Here is a 17,260-nt window from a genome sequence, read left to right as displayed (position 1 = left end):
CTAGACGCGGTCCTGCGTCGCATATCGCAAGAGATCGTCGCCGGAGGTGATTACAATGACGCCTTGCGCCACGAGGTCGCCGGTGCTGGTGCCACGTTTGTCAACGCCGTTGGGCACAACCTCACCTCCGCCGTACTCAATCACCTGCGCCAGCTTCGCACGAATGCTGGGATGTTCCACCGTCAACAGGAAACGTTGGCATTTCAGCGGCGGTGGGAAGATGCGGAGACCGCCTTCCTCGAGCTCATCTAACCAGAAGCCGCTGTGCTGGCTGTTGTACACGTACTCCGGAGAAACAAGCCACTTGCCCGACACCACCCCGCAGAGGGCCTTGACGCTACGCGGCGTTCCGCGTAGCACAATGTGCGTTGTACTGCTCGGCGGCGGTTCATCGAGGTCGCTCGCGAGTGCCGCAGCGTCGTCTCCCAAGGCGGCTATGGCAGTCGCCAGCCGCTCGGGCTCATTGTCCTTAAGACCTGTGAAAATGAAGCGGCGTGGCAGTGTCGCGCCGCGCTTCGGATTTACAGGAGATGGTGACCGCGTCGGGCCGCCAGAGGCGATGGAAGACGTTCCACTGCGTGTGTTGGGTACCGCCGTTGGGGCAGGCAGGGTAGGGTGTGGTGCCGGAGGCAGGCGACCCGCTGCACGCTGCGTCAGCGGCGGTCTCGTAGACGGATGGGGCTGCTGAAGGTGCTGATGCTTGGAGACTGCTTCCAACACCGTGTGCACACCAGCGCTGGTGTACGGCGGTGGCGGCGTGTGGCTGCTCGTGAGAGAGCGACCAGCTGTCCCTGCCGTGCTCACAACCGGAGTGGGACTTTCAATCTTGAGGGAGACTGTCCCCGGCAGGCGCTGTTGCGACCGGGCGCTGCTCACCGCCCCGGATACAGCGAGGCGGTCAGCGTTGGTTAAACTCGGCGTGCGAGGGGTGCGCCTCTTGCGTGCGCTGCGTGACTGCGTTCTGGTATCCACAAGGGCCGTGGACGTCTTGCCAACCGGCGTCGGGGTGGTGATGTACGCCGGAGATGTTTCCGCCTTGGTCGCAGCAGCGCCCCTTCGCCCTTGCGTGGCGCGATCAGCGCTGCTCTGCAGAGGCCACGCGTCTGGCGCGGTGCGCCTCACTGGTGCGCGCTGCTGAGCTGCGGCCCCGTATCTCGCCGGCACCGTCGCGTACTCGTCCGTAGTCACGTCCACGTCGTCCACGAAGCCCTCATCGTCAGTCTGGCGCTCGCGCTTCAAAGTACTGCTGCGCTTCGCCGTCGCGCCCACACCGTGGCCGAGCGCCAAGGATTGCTGCGCGTTCACTGGTGTCTGGCTTAGCGCCAGACCGGGGTGGCTGTCGCGTTCGTTGGCGTAGCAGGTGGCCTGTATGCCGGTCACCACCTTAGCGCATGCGTCCCTATCGTCAACGCCGGTGTGGTTCTCCTTTGCCTGTTGCTGAGCCTGCGACCTCTTAGCTGCCACGACGGCCTCGTACTTCGCTGCCGACACCATCAGCTGGCGGGACTTGAGCAGCTGGCGCAGCGCCTCTTCCTGCACCTGGTCTTTGCGGTGAAGCACCGCATCGTAGGCGTGTCGCGCCTCCTCCATCTCCAACGCGTGCCGGTCCTGCGCGGCCTGCAGCTCGTCCTTCTGCCGCTGCACCACGTCGGACAGCTGCTCCACACGCTGCGTGGCGCGCTGCAGCTCCTTCTCCAGAGCTGTGATGCGCCGCTGCGCTTCCGTTAACTTGGCAGCGGCGGATATCGACTCTTCATCGGACGCTGTCGGGCAGAGATGCGCCTGCGACACCGAGGGGCGCGAGGAGCAGCGTAGCGCACGTCGTGAGGCTGCCGTCACCACTCGAGGCGTGTCGCGGACCCCTGTGTCGGCGAGGGTCGGCATCGGTGACGATGCACCAGCGACGGCGGCGCTGTTGTGGCCACGGAGGAGGTTCTGTGCACCAACACCTTCGCTACTGTAGAAAGAGTGGGCCTCCTGGGTCAAAGACGACGCGCACGGCGAGACGGCGCTGCGGCCAGCGCCATCGCTGTGGTACAGCTTCCGCGCATTCACGGGCTCGTGACGACTGTATTCGATGCCAGCGTCATATTCGCCGCGCGGTGGGCGGGCGCGCTGCTGTGTTGCCGTCGCCGCGTTGCGGCGATTGCCAAAACTGCTGCTACCTGAGCCCTGCGGAGGATTCGCACGCAGCAGCGCGATCATGTTCTGCATACTTTCCAGCACCTCTGGGTTCTCCGTGAGCTGGCGCACCAGCTCTTGGGCGTTGGCGGCCATGGCAGGACCTCTCTGGATGGGGCCGGCGCTGGAGGTTCGAGCGATCGTTTCCTTTCTTCTGTTCCCCACCCCCTCAGCTTCTTCCTCTCCCCCGCCTCCCTCCCCGTGGCAGGTCTCGTACGATTCTATCTATCTATATATATTTTTTTGCGGAGGTGAGCGGGCAGCGACGCTTGACTGGCGGGGCTCACCCTCTGAGTGTGATGGTACGCGTGTGCGCACGAGCAGAGAGGAGGGCGTTGGTGGTGCCAACGTTTCGATCACTGCTGTAGCGGCAAAGATGCTCGTTGGTGGCTTCCGTGTGCACACACTACGCTCGCGTAGTGACCGGCGTACGGAATCGGAGTGTGCGCAGGACAGCGTGGCGGCGGCTTCTCCGTTTCGGTCAATGTTTCACTCACAGATGCACACGCGTACGTAGGCGCGTGCAAAAAGAGCCCGCGGTCGAGGCCACGATCCCCGCGGTTGATCTACACGCTGAGGGGACTGCTTCAGGCACGCTCTGTATCTGTGCCCCCACTGTTGCTGTCTCCTTTCTCGCCTCCACGTGTTGGGCTCTCTCTGGAAGGCCGGGATGTCGGGTAGGAGTGGAGGGCAAAGGATTGGGAGAGGAGGAGAAGGATGTCAAGTCGGGCAAGAGCGACCGTCAAGCCGCTTGACGCTGCAGAGCACCGGCGGTCAATGGGCTTGGTGGGTGCGTGTCAACAGAGTAGGAGCACGTGTACAGCACGTTCTGTGCGCGTCTGCGCACGAGTCCGTTAACGGTAAAGGGTGCGGGGAGTGACCTCCCTTCGGGGGGGAGAGAGAGAGGGAGAGCGCGCACGCGCAGTTGAAGAGCGAGGGCGTTGGTGGTGCGGGAGGAGCAGAGCGAAGAAAAGCGGAACCGACACCCACCCCAGCCAACACCTCAGCGAAGGCAGCAGTCACAGCAATGGTTCATTACCGAGAGTGCACAGTCCACCGCTTCGGGCATGCCATCATCCCTTTTTTTCGTGGACGTCCATCCATTACAGCATGAGCTGAAATGGCGAGGACTGATTCCTGCCCTTCACCTGCAGCAGCAGCACCCGGAGAATGTCTGTGTGTGTGTGTGTGTGTACCGGCATGTGCATAGGTGCAGGTGTGGAGCGGAAAAAGACAGACCTGATCGGGGTCCTGTTAACTTTGTGCCTCCTTCACCCTCCAAACCTATCGCTCTCTCCCTCCTGTTAGCCCGCCTCCCAGGCGGCCGCGCGCGAGTGCATCTCTTCCGCAGATTATACCGCCCCCTGTGCTGCCTCATTTCTTCGTCGATTCGCCATTTCTCTCAACGGGCGCTCCTCTCATCAACGCACCACATTTCTGTCACCTCTGCTAATCGCCCTTCCTCTCACGGCGCATGTTTTGCAGTGACCACCCCCATGATGACGGCGAGGGAGCGTGGCGGGAGCCGCGTCGGCTTGAAGAAGGGGGAGGGAGGGGAGGGTAGGAAGGGGAGGAGGGGGGAGGGGCTGCTGTGCGCAGATCCAGTCAGGTGAGGGTAAGACGGAGAGATACGGCCCAGGCAGCATCGGTGTGTGTACACCGACAGCAGTACGGAGGAAGCACAGTGTGACGAGAGAGCGGCCCAGATGCAGAGGTGGGGACCAGAGGAAGGAGGCGGCGACGACGACTGTGGCCGGAGGTGTAGCCAAGAGAGTCCCGCGAGGGAGGGAGGGGAGATGCCTGCAAGTGTACGGCCCGAACCCTCATCACCACCCCACTGGACGGCACGGCAGCAAGTCGCCCTACCTGACCCATTCAAGCGGCCGGCAACGCGATGAGGATGCCGATCGAATAGTGTATACCGTAATTGGCAGTGCAGATGGGGGCGAATGTCCACAGCTGTGTGCGTGATCGCTTGCCGTGCAGCCGAGCTCCAGCCGGCGCCGTCGGGGAAAGCCCCATGTCTGTGCCGCCGACGGCGTACTCGCAAGGCAAAGCTGCCGCGCGCCTCGTATGATAGCGGGGCGGTCTAGTAGAAGGCATTGAGATCGGCTTACAGCGTGTTCGCACCACCACCCCATCGACTTCTGGCGGCGGATCGGCAGCCGTGAGGGCCACCCGACTCGTGGTATACACGCCCCTTTCGGGCCGCGCCATTAGGGTGTACGCCCCTGGCTCTACTCTCCCCAGACCTTTGAATGCTGACCCTCGCGGTTAATCCCTGAGGCTGATGAGCTTCGTCTTATCTGCGCGCAATGGCAGGCTTATGCGCGTACTCTGCCCCGCCGCGTGTTTGGACACAACAACCGAGACGCTCAAGTTCCGCCCCATCGGCCTTACCGGCGCATCCATTGCATGGCTACAGCGGCAGCCCTGGAGCCGGAGCCGCTGGGATCGTCCGGTACCCTGGACAGGTGCTCGAGTCCCCGGACGCGCGAATTTTGGGGTACAAGCGAGGGTCACGCCTCAGAGGCTGACCACAGAGCAATTCTGCGGTTCGATGGCGTCACGAGTGCTACCGTAGACGATCCTGCACATACCTGCGTCGCTCGAATCGCGCAGGCTGCCGGCGAAGAGGGGACACTGACCCAGCATCACCGCCGTGGGAGTCGAGCAGCCCTCTGCCAGGTGAGACGCATGAAATCCTCCCTCGTCTCTTGGAGCGTTGCGTCCTTAGGTGCGCTGCCGTTGCCTTATCTTCGAATGTGCTTTAGCCTTCATCATCTCTTGCACTCGCGGGTACCTTTGCAATCGGCCCAGGCCCGCATCGGTTGCCTTCGCCGTAAGGTGCGCAGCAGCTCCACCTTGAGGCCTCCTTTCGGGTGGCCTCAGCGCTGCGAGGCCCCCCCTGCCGAGGCACCTCTGCCCTTCGCCGCCACGACCCCCTGCGTGCTGTGAGTAGAGCCCGCCATACATCTCCCCTCACAACGCGGAAGTGCCGGACGGCATTCGAATGGGTCTGTGACCGACTCTCACTGCTTGCGTATGCGCGAAGGCTGACGTGCTGGGCTGTGATTGCCCCTTTCTTGTTAGAAGTGATAGCCGGTGAAGCAAGTCATGCTCGCACAGCTCTCTGTCGCGTAGCCGGCGCGTTGTGTGTCGTGGGGGTGCGGAGAAAGGTTGGAGACCGTGCCGCGCCACAGGTGTGTGCATTGCATCGGGCAAGCCGTCAAGGGAGGAAAAGGGGAGAGCGGTGCATATACCCGAGAGGTCGCGCCGGCTCAATGAGGGGAGGAGGGAGTGGGAAGTGTTACCTTCCCAGAGACTGACTGTCCGCGAGCCTGCCGAACGCGCTCTCCCATCCCTTCACAACGGTCATCCTCTTTCCCCTCATCCGTTCCCCGACGTCTTCACGGCTGCGATTCTGTGACCGCGCGCTGACGCCGTAACCGCCATGTTTGCTTTCGCCTCACCGCTGAGCATCTCACAGACACACACAGACAACAGAGACAGACAGGCAAAGAGAGGGGGGGGCAGAGAGAAAAAAATGAAAGGCGCCGATCGCCGTAGAGGACGAGCGTTAGCCACGAGTTGCGCCCGTCTCCATACATGGCACTTCCACGTGAAAAACATAGAGAGACACATCGACACAGAAACACACAGACAGATTTCAAAAAAAAAATGGCAAACAAACAACAGCACTCACAGCAAACAAAGTTTAACTCTGATTGCGCGTCAGCTGCCATCTCTCGCCTCCTTTTTTGTGTGTGTGTGTGTGTTCGAAGGCGCTCACACCCTTTGCCGCCGCCTCACGAGTGAGGTCGAAACACAGACACACAGAGCAAGAGTCGCTCAGGCTGTCGCAGTCTGCACCGTCATGACCTCGCATCGCTAACAGTTGGTCACCGTCCACGTCTCGTACACGCCCCCTTCGCTGCTCTACCTCGCCCACCGCTCCTGCTCCGCCGTCTCTGCCTGTCTAGGGCATGCTTGCCAGCACGGGCCGCGGGCGAAGTCGATAACACATGCGAGGCGGACGGTGAGGAGAGTAGCGTAAACAGCGACACCAGCACCAATGGACTGGGGAGGGCGGACAACGAGAGCTCGAAAGAGCACGGCTAGAGACATGTGTGTCCGGGTGCGAGCAAGGCACTAAGAGGTAGATATAGGCGTAGGGATGGATGCGAAAGAAGCTGGCACCGCATTTACATTGCAGGCTGCCTGCAAGAGCCACCAGGGCTCACGCACACCAGATAAGGCGTCAGCGATGGGGCAGCAGAGCGCTGGCGAAAGTGCTCTCTCCCTTCCCCTGCTCCTCCCACCAAAGCCTGTCGCCCCTAACACCTCTAACGGCTTCGTGCAAGCCGCTCCCGCCGCTACGCTGCCGTCTCCTCACGCGTGCATTGCCTTCTTCAGGGCGGCTTCGACGCTATCGAGGAACCCCTCCGTTGTCTCGTACTGTTCACGCTTGACGCCACTGGGGCCGTGGACGCAGAGGGCGAGGTCCTTCGTCATGTGGCCATTCTCGATCGTCTTGATGACGACCTTCTCCAGCGTCTCCGCGAATTGGACCAGCTCGCTGTTGCCGTCCAGCTTGCCGCGATGTGCAAGGCCGCGCGTCCAGGCGTAGATGGAGGCGACGGAGTTCGTGCTCGTCTCCTTGCCTTGCTGATGCTGGCGGTAGTGGCGCGTTACCGTGCCGTGTGCAGCCTCAGCCTCAATCGTCTTGCCATCAGGGCACATGAGCACCGATGTCATGAGGCCCAGCGAGCCAAAGCCCTGCGCGACAATGTCACTTTGGACGTCCCCGTCGTAGTTCTTGCACGCCCACACGAAGCCGCCCTCGCCCTTGATCATCTGCGCGACCTGATCATCTATGAGGCGGTGGCAGTACGTGATGCCGACCTTCTCGAAATCGGCCCTGTACTTCTCCTCGTACAGGCGCTGGAAGGTCTGCAGGAACATGCCGTCGTACCTCTTCAGAATGGTGTTCTTGGTTGTCAACACCAGCGGGTACTTGCGCATCAACGCATACTGGAAGCAGCTGGTCGCGAAGCCCTCGATGCTTTCCTTTGTGTTGTACATGGCCATGCCGACCCCCTCGCTCTTGAAGTCAAACACCTCCAGCGTCGTCGGCTCGCTGCCGTCGGCGGGCGTGTGCACCAACCGCAGCGTTCCCGGCTTGAAAACAGCGTCGGTCGCCCTGTACTGATCCCCAAAGGCGTGGCGGCCAACCACGATGGGCTCCTTCCACTGCGTGACGATGCGCGGGATATTGGAAATGATGATCGGCTCGCGAAACACCGTGCCACCGAGGATGTTGCGAATGGTGCCGTTCGGGCTCTTCCACATCTGCTTGAGGTTGAACTCCTTCACACGGGCCTCGTCAGGGGTGATGGTAGCGCATTTAATGCCAACGTGGCACCTCTTGATCGCCTCGGCGGCGTCAATAGTGACCTTGTCGTTGGTTGCGTCACGGTGCGTCACGCTGAGGTCGAAGTAGTTGATCGGGAGATCCACGTAGGGCAGAATGAGTTTTTCCTTGATGAGCGACCAGATTATGCGCGTCATCTCGTCGCCGTCCATGTCCACCACCTCATTCCTCACCTTAATGCGCTTCTGCAGGCAGACACTTGTGCCGGAAAAGGCGCGGGTGGCGGCGAGCGAGCACGCCGATGCAGCGGAAATTCGACGGAGCATTCGGCACGAGCGCACACAGAGAGCGAGAGAGGGACGGGGTGTCAGACGAAACGCAAAGAAAAGCGGATGAAAAGCCTCTAAGATGTATGAGAGGGAAGGGGTGTGTGGTGTGTGAGGTGGTGTGGTGTGGTGTGAGGTGGTGGCGCGACGGACTCGAGTGCGTATGCGTGTTGGTGAGCGGAAAGCAGTCGAGGCGCGCAGGGGAGGATGAGACGGCCGATTGCTCTCTGCAGTTAAGGATGAGAGAGATGAAAGCTACCCTGTCGAACACACACAGAGAGACAGTAAGGGCTGAGAGCGAGAGAGCGAGAGAGCGAGAGAGAGGGGGGATGAGACGTCTGTTGGTGCGTATGCTGTCTATGTGCCGATAACGAGGACGTGCAGAAGCGGGAGAGAGAGGGCAGAGGAGGAGGAGTAGGGGGCTGTTCGTGTGTTGTTGAAATGTTGCTGCCGTGCATGTTTATGAAAGATTTCGGATGTCGCGGATGGCGTCCATGCCGGTGATGAAAGGAATGCGTATGCGCGTGTGCAGTGACGACAAGGAGGGCCGGTGTGGACCGAGAACGAGGTCGGTGCGCAACGTGGTGGAAAGCGAGGAGAAGTGGGAGGGGGGATGACGGGAGTATGGCAGAGAAGGGGCGCACATAGTTGCGTACGACGGCATGGCGCACGCACCCACACACGCAGACGCACACCGACCTCGTGTTTCTTGCCGGCATTTTGTTGTGGTTGCCGACCGCCGTATCGATGGGAGCCGCAGCACTGACGCACGCACACACGACCGCCGCCCGTTTCTTTTCTCCTACGTGTGACGGTCGCCTCCTTCGTGGGCCCGCGTACGCGAAAGTTCGTCGCACGAAAATGAGGTAGTGGAGAAGGGTTGAAGATCTACGAGAGAGCGCTCGAGGAGCGCGCTCCCCCTCCTTCCCTATTCATTTATGGTGCCGCGACTGGATGCGATGCGTTGCTGGAGAGGCGTTCTGCTCCCCCTTTTTCCATTTGTGTTGTTGGCACGATGGCTCACTTGCATGGCCGCGCGAATGCACCCCTGGTGCCCGTGCGGCATCAGCGTCGCCCTCCACCACTCCCTCCCTCCTAACCTCAGCCACACTCGGCGCACACGTAACGCGCAAGCACGCGTAGAGCGGACGCGGAGAGTCAGGAGAGAGAGAGAGAGACAGAGCGCGATAGCGCACGCGCACAGGGAAGTCGAAGGAGAAGCGGAGAAGGCAGAAGCAGGCGACCCCGTGGCAGTGCGTGATGGAGGCCCAACGTCTAGAGGAGCGCACGCATCCACGGCCATCAACCGCCAGATCACACGCTACCAATATGCACACCTGGCCAAGTAGACACAGAGACACGCGGCCGCGGAGAGACTGATATGGCGTACGTGAAATGGAAACGAGCAAGCAAGCGACTACTAGACGGGAAGACGCCTTTACAAACTGGGAAGAAGAGAGTGAGTGAGAGACGATGAACAAGATAAGGGTCTCTGTGCTGTACATCGAATTGTGTGTGTGTGTAATTGGATGAAGTGAGCTGCCACATCGTGAGAAGAGACGCAGTGGGGGGGGGGGAAGATGGCGCGCCTGCGTACACCTTCGCACCGTCGTGCACGCGTACGCAGGCACCAGTCACTCTCCCCCCTCCCCACCACCGCAGCGTCTGCCTCCTTTGCGTTTCCTTCACGAGGAGGCGCCTCTCTTAGGGCTCAGCGTCGCCTCAAGGGAGTTCGGGTCCTTTTCTGCAAAAGAGAGGGAAGGGCGCTGTGGCTGCGGTGCTTCGCCCTCCCCTGCTGATCGTTGGTCGGGCGGCGATGAGGGCACCGTGTCGTCGACACCGGCGCTTGTGGCAATGACGCTGACCAGCGCCGGCTCGGTCGAAGGACGAGCGAGGCAAGGCCGCTGCCTTGCCGATGCACCACTTTTTCGCCGCGGTTGCAGAGGATAGGCGCAGCCTTGCGGGGTAGGAAGCGAGGAGCGGCCCCCAGCCGTGGTGGCAGTCGCGGCGGCGGCAGCAGTGGCAACGGACGGGTCGGCCATGGACACACTCAGCAACGCGTGTAGTCGCTGCGCTGCGAGCGCTGCGGGTGTGGAAAAGGGGAAGGCCGCGCTCGCTGCCCCACTAAGAAAGGCGCGGCGGCGCGAGAAGGCCGGGGTCACCCCCGCCGACCTCACACGCGCGCGCTGGCGCCTCTCGACCTCGGCGAGCTCAGAGCGCTCGCAGCGGGGCATGAAGAGGAGCATGTCTGGTGGCTGCTGCGAGTCGATGGTCTGCTGCTGCAGAAGCGACGAGGCGTACCCCTCAGGGACGCCGTACACCCACGACGTCACCTCCGGCATCAGAACCGGCGAAGCGGGCCGGTGGCGTTGTGCGTCGTCGTGGCCGTTGGCAGGGGAGCCGACCTGCCTCGATGGCGCGGACGATGCCGAAAGCGGCAAGCAGTATGGCGCCCCGCTGGCGTAGGTGGCGAACTGCATTGGCAGGGCGCGGCCGGCAGCGTGCGCCAGCGCCTCTCGGTACGCCAGCACTTGATGGGTAAGGTCTTCAGCAGTGTAGAAAGGTTGGTCGGTGAACGAGTAGTTGTACGCGCCGCTGGTAGTTACGCGCCCGTAGGCGTTCAAGCTCAGGGAGTCGCGGGGGGATAAGTACCCTATGCCCTCCATCCGCGCAGCGTTGCCGCCGCGGCCAGAGAGACCGTCGCTCTGGCCGTATGAACTGCCGCGGAGCGCTTCATCTGCCCGATGCGCGGCAGCATCGCTAGCGCCGGTGGTGCCACGGTGCTGCGTGTGCAACAGCCTATTCTGACGCAGCGGGGGCAGGCGCACTGTCGACCCGGGAGTCGGCCCAGCCCGGCGACCGGACTCCTGGTGCGACGCATATGGTCCGGCGGCGTACGACGCCTCCTCGTCATCAGAGGCGCACGCATAGCCCTCGTCCTCTGGGCTCGGCGCGCCGCCGTCGGAGGCGGCCCCTGGACTGCTACCCAAGTCGAACCTGCTGCTTCCGGTCTTGCTGGTCCCCGGCTGCGCGGTGCGGCGACTGAGTTCGATACCGACACTGCCGCCGTGCGGACCGCCGCCGACAATGATTTGATCCGGACGCGCGCGGCGGCGTAAGATGTCGTGCACCCGCTTCGCAGCCTCCATGCCGTACCACGCCGCCTTGCCAGATTTCACTTCGAAGCGGAGGCGTTCGGGGTCGATCGGGGGCAGCGGAGAGCGACCACCATCATCGCGAGCGGTGGCGGCATGGACACTTGACACCGAGCCGCTGTCGTTGCCAGCGTTGTGACTGCAACGCTCTTTATGCAACTTAAATCGCATCATGAGTTCCCACATGCGCTGTTGCTTTACCCCTTGCAGGTACTCAAGCTCTCGCCGGAGACTGCGCATCGCCTCCGCATTGGAGTCGCTGTGGAAGTCCCCAGCACCGAAGTAGATGTCCTCCAGCACCGCTACGGCCCCATCAGTGTCCTGCGGATGATACCTGCGAAAGAGCGCCGCCAGCTCGCGGGCGACCGTGAGACCGGCATCGGCGCCATCGCCAACGCTCGCGTTGCTCGGCATAGGCGGGACGTCAGTCAGGTGAAACAAATCTTCTGCCTCGGATGACAGAGAATCACCCGACTTGGGTGAAGATGAGCCTCGGTTCGAGCGAGCGTCCCAAGAGGCCCGCTCACACGCCGTGCAGAACGCTGTGTAGTGTGCGATCGCGCGAGCATCTTCAGAGGCGGCGCCACCGTCCGCTGCGGAAGCGCCGCTGCTGTGGCCACGGGCGCGGCGGCGCGCTAGCATGAGCGCCGCTACCGACTCGCGAGGCGTGGCGCCGCCTGCCAAAAGCGCCGCGGAATGAGGGAAGCCCTTGCTTGGTTCTTGAGCGTGCCGCCACCGAAGCTCATCGACGATGTACCCAAGCACTGCTGCATCCACAGCAGACAAGAATGCCGGTGAGGCGCACGGGGGGCCCATTCTACTGAACGCTCCAAGAAAGACGGCGCTGTTATCCTCGAGATCGAGAAGAGGTTGTGCCTGCTGCAGCTCCTTTGTGAGGGCACGTATTGCTCGCGTCATCGTAGGGGCAAGGAGCTCCAGCAGCGCAACCACCTCGCGATGCTGCGCGTGCGCGGCGCCTGCTTGCGCAAACATCGCGTCCAGCAGCGCCTCGCTGGCCGAGTCGGAAGGCTCACTCAAGTCCTCCTTCGCGATCCAAGCATCACTGCGACGATGGCCCGGTAGCGGTAAACTCACCGCGCACTCCACCGCTGCCATGTGCATCGGGTGAATGCGATGCTGGCGGTAGGCACGGAGGATGAGTTCGTACAGTCGCTGTTGCGCGGGGCTATAGAAGCCCTCGGACACGTAGATGCGGCTTAGCTGGCCTTGATAGCAGGCGACGTCGCGTGGCTGAACGGGCAGCTTATCCAACGCCTCCCCCAACGTCACTCCAGCACAACAGTGAAGGGGTGGAAGCGCGTTCGACACATCCGGGGAGCCGTCGACTGCCGTGGTTGCAGATTGGTCCGGTGGCTTTTCCTGCGACGCAGCGGGTGCTGCCTGCCTTGGCGCGGCGAAGGGCTGCCGACGTCTGTTCGGGTTGTCTTGCGCCCTGGCGCGGGTCGGGGAGACGGCTTCGCAGCGGTTTCTGTTGCCGCTGGTGGCGATAGAAATGCTCGTAGCCGGTCCGCCGATACGCGGGGTCTGAGCACGCAACAGCGTGGCATACACATCTGCGATATCACGCATGCTCGCGTCCACGTCCGCAAGCAGCACCACCTGGTCGTGGTTCGAAGATGCCGCAGGGGAATGAGCATCGTTTCGGTTGCTGTCTTGACTGCTGCTAGCGTCGGGCTCGGACGCACTCAGGTGGAGCGTGGACGGCACAAGCGCCATGGAGGAGGTCGATGGTGTCTGCGGAGGAGACCGTGAAGCCGCTGTTATGGGGGACAATGGTGGCGGAGCCGTGTGCATGGCACCAAAGAGCGCCACGCTGTTCACATCACACCAGGGGTGAAGCTGCTGCTCGGTGACGAGCTCCGCCTGCACAGCCTCGAGGTACTCCTGCACTGGCGCGCACGTGTCGACTGTTTCTTGGACTCGAGCCTTGGCTGCCTGGCAAGCCGTGAGAAGCTGGTGCGGCGGAGTCTCCGCGATGGAAGGCACTGCAGGGGCGGCTGCGGCCTCGTGCGCCTGCCCTGGCGATGCCGCCATGCCCCGCTCCACACGTTGGAGCTCGCCAGCCGTGTAGGCGATGCGCAAGCCGTACGCGGCGTACTCGCGCGCGATGTCAGCAGCCATGCGTCGCACACTCGAGTCTGTCACCGCCCCTGGCGGAACCATATCCGCACCATCGCCTGCATGGGCAGCCGCCGCCCTGCCCGTCGCGCCGGGGTCTCGGGCTGTCGTGACCGTCATGGCACCGAGAGGCGCCCCCAATGCCGCCGATGCTGCCGTTTGCTGGGCGAGTGTCGCGTCGTACTGGCCAGGGTCAAGGTTGCTGAGCGTGAAGCGGAGACGCATCCACGCGCCGCGCTGGTCGCGCTGGGCGCGGGCGAGCTCCTCCTGCAGCAGTGCCACATACGCAATGGTCGAGGGCTTCTGCAGCTTCAGTGCGACCCGGGAAAGTTGCGCCCGGCACGTCTGGAGGAGAGCAGCAAGTTGCCGTTGGTGCACCCGCTGCAGAGAGGCCACGGCGTCATGCACGGCAGCCTTCACGGCGGCCTCGGTGCGCTGCGCGGCGGCCGTCTCCACTTCCTCTTCCTCCTCCTCCGCGCTGTCGATACCGCCATCGTCATCATCGGCGTCTATCTTGGCGCTGCGCCTCGGCGCTCCGACCCCCGTACCACTGCCAGCGGCTCCTTTCCTGCCAGCCGCCACAGGGCCCGCCCCACCACGAGACTTGGCTGCCCTCTTGCCCGTGGAGCGCGACGGCCGCGCCCGACGACCCCGAGCACCGCCACGCGTGCTTGCGAGAGCGCCGCCCTCGTCCTCGCCCGCGCTGGAGCTGCTGCCCCTGTCTCTGTTGTCCACCTCGTCAGCGTCGCAAGCGATACCCGTCGCACGGCTCGCGCCATATCCGGCACCCTTCCTCCGCCGGCCCTTTACGGCTTCAGGGTTGAGGTTCGCCTTCAGCAGCAGCTGATCCATCTGCCTCAGCTCCTCCATATGCCGGATATGCGCTTTCTGCATCTCCAGCACCTCCAGCGCAGACTGCAAGCGGCCTGCCATGCGCGCCTGCAGCCCGTCAGAGGTCTCCGTCTCCGCCGTGTCGCCACGGAAGCGGGCGTCATCCATGCGACCCTGCAGCTCCTTGAGCTCCAGCTGGAGCGAATGAATGAGCTCGTCCGCCGCCTCGCGCTCTCTGCGCTGCCTTCGGCCCGCGGCTGCTTGACTGACGCCATTGTTGGCAGTGGCGCTCACTTCCTGACTGTGAAGTTCCAGCTGAGTGAGCGAGAAGTTGGCGTCGGAGTCCAGCGCAGCCATCTGCTCCGCCTCCTGCACCGTCACTTTGGTGAGCCAAGAGAGACCTCTGCGCAGACTCCCTGCCGTTCCTGAATCCTTGGGGGAACCGACCGCGCCGCCATCCCCTCGTCGGCGAGCGCCGACGTCTCTGCCCCCCAATTTGCCATGCCGATGGGGGGACAACGGCGCCCCGCTGAGCCGCCCGCCCTTCAGCAGGGCAGCGATTCGGTCGTTCGCCATCTCCAGCCGCTCCTTGAGAATAAATATCTGCTGCTGCTTGCTAAGGTGGACGGTCGATCCGCTGCCGGGGCGCTCCGGCAGAGTGTTCGCGTTGGCGCCGTCACCGGCCGTGCCAGGAGCGCCGGGATGGTGTCGTCGGAGGACGGCCACCGTGCGATGCAGCCGCTCCAGCTCCTCCTGCAGGGAGTCGATGCACACCTGCTTGCTTTCAGTCTCCGCTAGCAAACGTCCCAGTTCGTTCTCCAGCGCCCCTTGCAAGAGGCGCGGATGGCGGCCCGCGTCGCCTTCGAGGCCCTCAGCGTCATGTGCGCCCTGTTGGAGCTCCTCCGAGCCGCTCACCCCGCCGATCTGGCTGTAACGGCGGCGGCGGTTTGCGTATTGGCCATTTCCCACCTCCATCACATTCGACAAGACATCGTTTCCGGTGGTGAAGTCGGAAAGAAGCCCATGCGATGCGCACTGATGTGCTGGCAGCCGAACACCGTAGCGTGCCACACTCACGGGGCGACTGCGCAGCCGCGGCACTCCGAGTGAAATCGACTCGCACGGACTCTGTGCAAGGCCGGTGCCTGATTCGGCAGAGCCGTGGCGGCTCGGGTTACCCGCTGCACTTCTGACATGCTTGGCATGAGCCTCAGCCGCGCCGGCGACTCCCTGCTGCTGGCACAGATTACGGGCAGCCTCGCTGTAACGTTGGGCTGCGCCCTGCGTCGAGATCGATTGCGCTCCAAGCACCTCCAGCACCCCGGCGTCGTCGACCTGCTCATCCCACACGATTCGCTGAAGGGCGTCCGTGCCCAGTCCACCTAGCAGCACGCTGCGCAGGCTCATGTAGTTGCCCACTGCCGCCTTGGAGCGGACGTCGTTGTGCCACCGCCCCAGCGATGACATGAACGAGCTCGTGAGGAAGTCGGCAAGCAGATGGTCCATGCTGTGAGCCAACACAAGATCGTAGCCAGCCGCGTAGGCATCTTCCATGCTTATATGGTGTGTTGGCCTTACGACGCAGCCGGCCCCCTGCATCGACGCTGTCATCGCCCCAGTGTCACTGGGAAGCAGCAGCACAAGCAGCAACTCCAACCCCTTCTCCTTGTCAACGAAGCGCACGTGACGAGCAATGTCTCCGAGGTCCTCGTGGGTGAAAGCGTCTACGAGAACTAGCCGCGGCAGCGCGTCGGGCGGGGGCGGCGGTAGAGCACTCTCCGCGTCGCTGTCGTCCAGCTCCGCATCTTCTTCTTCCCCTTCTGCCGGATGGTCGTCAGAGGCACCCCCGTCATCAGGCGTTCGTGTAGCAGCGGCTGCTCGTAAGCCCCTCTGCATGTCATCCGCGGCCGCGCCAGTGTTGTCTTCTGCGGCGGGCTTGACTCCAGACAGCCTCTCCAGCTCCGCTTGTGCTCTTCGCTTCAGCGCCGCACGTCCACGCCCATGTGCGTAGCGGCTCTGCCTCGGCTGCGGCGGCGCGCGGCGGCGCACGCAGTAGCCGTTCTTTACGGCGTGAATCACCAAGTCCTGCACGATGGTGGTGGCCTCGGTCAGCGTCTGTGCCTGCGTCACACGCCAGCGGTACATGCGCAGCTGTGAGGATATGACAGAGAGCGACAGTGAGTTTGCGGACAGCACCAACGCGTGCGCCGTCTCCGTGCGCTCGCGAACGCGGTGCCGAAAGCGGTCATGTGCCTCGCTCTGCTGCTGGCGCGCCCGGCGCGAGGCGGGACCGACCTGTGGCAGTCCATCGTACAGCACGTGCTCTGCTACATCCCTTTCGCTGTGCGGCACCGCCATCGTTGCGATCGCCACGGCTGGCGGGAAGTCTCCGGTGTCTCGTGTCGCCCTCACCGCTTGGCGGTGGATGTGGGCGGGTGCTCCCTCAAAGGAGGGCGAAGCGGGGCCACGGCCATCAGCAGCATCGCTGCCGGCGCCGATCGAGCTCTTGCTGCCATTCACCGCCGTCCAGCAGACGGAAGAGGCACTCGCTGGCAGAGACAACGGACTTCCTGCCGCGATTTTCTTCCCGCCCGACGAAGGCGCGCATGCGTTGCGAGCATGAACACTGGCGTCGTAGCTAATTGCGACAGGGGCGGTCGACGGTGCGGCACATTCGCGCGGTTGCAGACTCTCCAGCATGGCACGTAGATGTGAATCCGTGGAGCAGGGACAGCGCGAATAATGACGGTGATCTTGGAAGGAGGGATAGAGCGGAAGACGGGCCAGCGAGAGCAAGGGCTGAGGCCCTTGGCACGTCACCGAAGACAAGAGGCGTGAGGGATGAGAGGGAGGGGGTGACAGGAGAATAGGGAGGACGAATGCATCGGCAGCCCCCGCCGGCCTTTCCACCACCGCCAAGACACGCGAAGGGGTGTACAGAGGCGAGCAGTGATGCACAAGAAGTGCGGCGACTGTCACGAACGGAGTGACGACGGGACAGCAAACTGCGTCTTCACCGCGAAACCCGTCTCGATGTCTGACAGCGGGTCGACGACTCTGCAGGAAGCTGTGTTATCTCTTCTGTGTGTGTGTGTGACTGCATTCCACGACACCACCCTCTCATACACTTACACAGGGAGAGAGAAAACGGTGGTGGTGGCGGTGTGCGGCACCACCACCACGATGAGCAATGACAGCGTGGGATGCCCACCACAGAGCGGACAGCAGAAAACCGAAGAAATTATTTACGATCA

General features: G+C 63.1%; 3 protein-coding genes across 3 annotated transcripts; all 3 read right to left on the bottom strand.

Annotated features, from left to right (window-relative positions):
- Positions 1 to 2,277, bottom strand: LSCM1_07034 (uncharacterized protein; the record flags this gene model as incomplete). The annotated part of the gene is made up of 1 exon (XM_067324426.1): positions 1 to 2,277. One exon carries the CDS (start codon positions 2,275 to 2,277, stop codon positions 1 to 3), a length of 2,277 nt encoding a protein of 758 aa, XP_067180630.1.
- Positions 2,278 to 6,573: 4,296 nt separating this feature from the next.
- Positions 6,574 to 7,881, bottom strand: LSCM1_07033 (uncharacterized protein; the record flags this gene model as incomplete). The annotated part of the gene is made up of 1 exon (XM_067324425.1): positions 6,574 to 7,881. The coding sequence occupies one exon, from the start codon at positions 7,879 to 7,881 to the stop codon at positions 6,574 to 6,576; it is 1,308 nt and encodes a 435-aa protein (XP_067180629.1).
- Positions 7,882 to 9,566: 1,685 nt separating this feature from the next.
- On the bottom strand, positions 9,567 to 16,706 carry LSCM1_07032 (uncharacterized protein; the record flags this gene model as incomplete). Its single annotated transcript, XM_067324424.1, has 1 exon — positions 9,567 to 16,706. One exon carries the CDS (start codon positions 16,704 to 16,706, stop codon positions 9,567 to 9,569), a length of 7,140 nt encoding a protein of 2,379 aa, XP_067180628.1.
- Positions 16,707 to 17,260: the final 554 nt, after the last annotated feature.

Source organism: Leishmania martiniquensis, chromosome 10 (assembly GCF_017916325.1).
Source record: "Leishmania martiniquensis isolate LSCM1 chromosome 10, whole genome shotgun sequence".
NCBI lineage: Eukaryota > Euglenozoa > Kinetoplastea > Trypanosomatida > Trypanosomatidae > Leishmania > Leishmania martiniquensis.
This window is presented reverse-complemented; position numbering and strand designations above follow the sequence as displayed.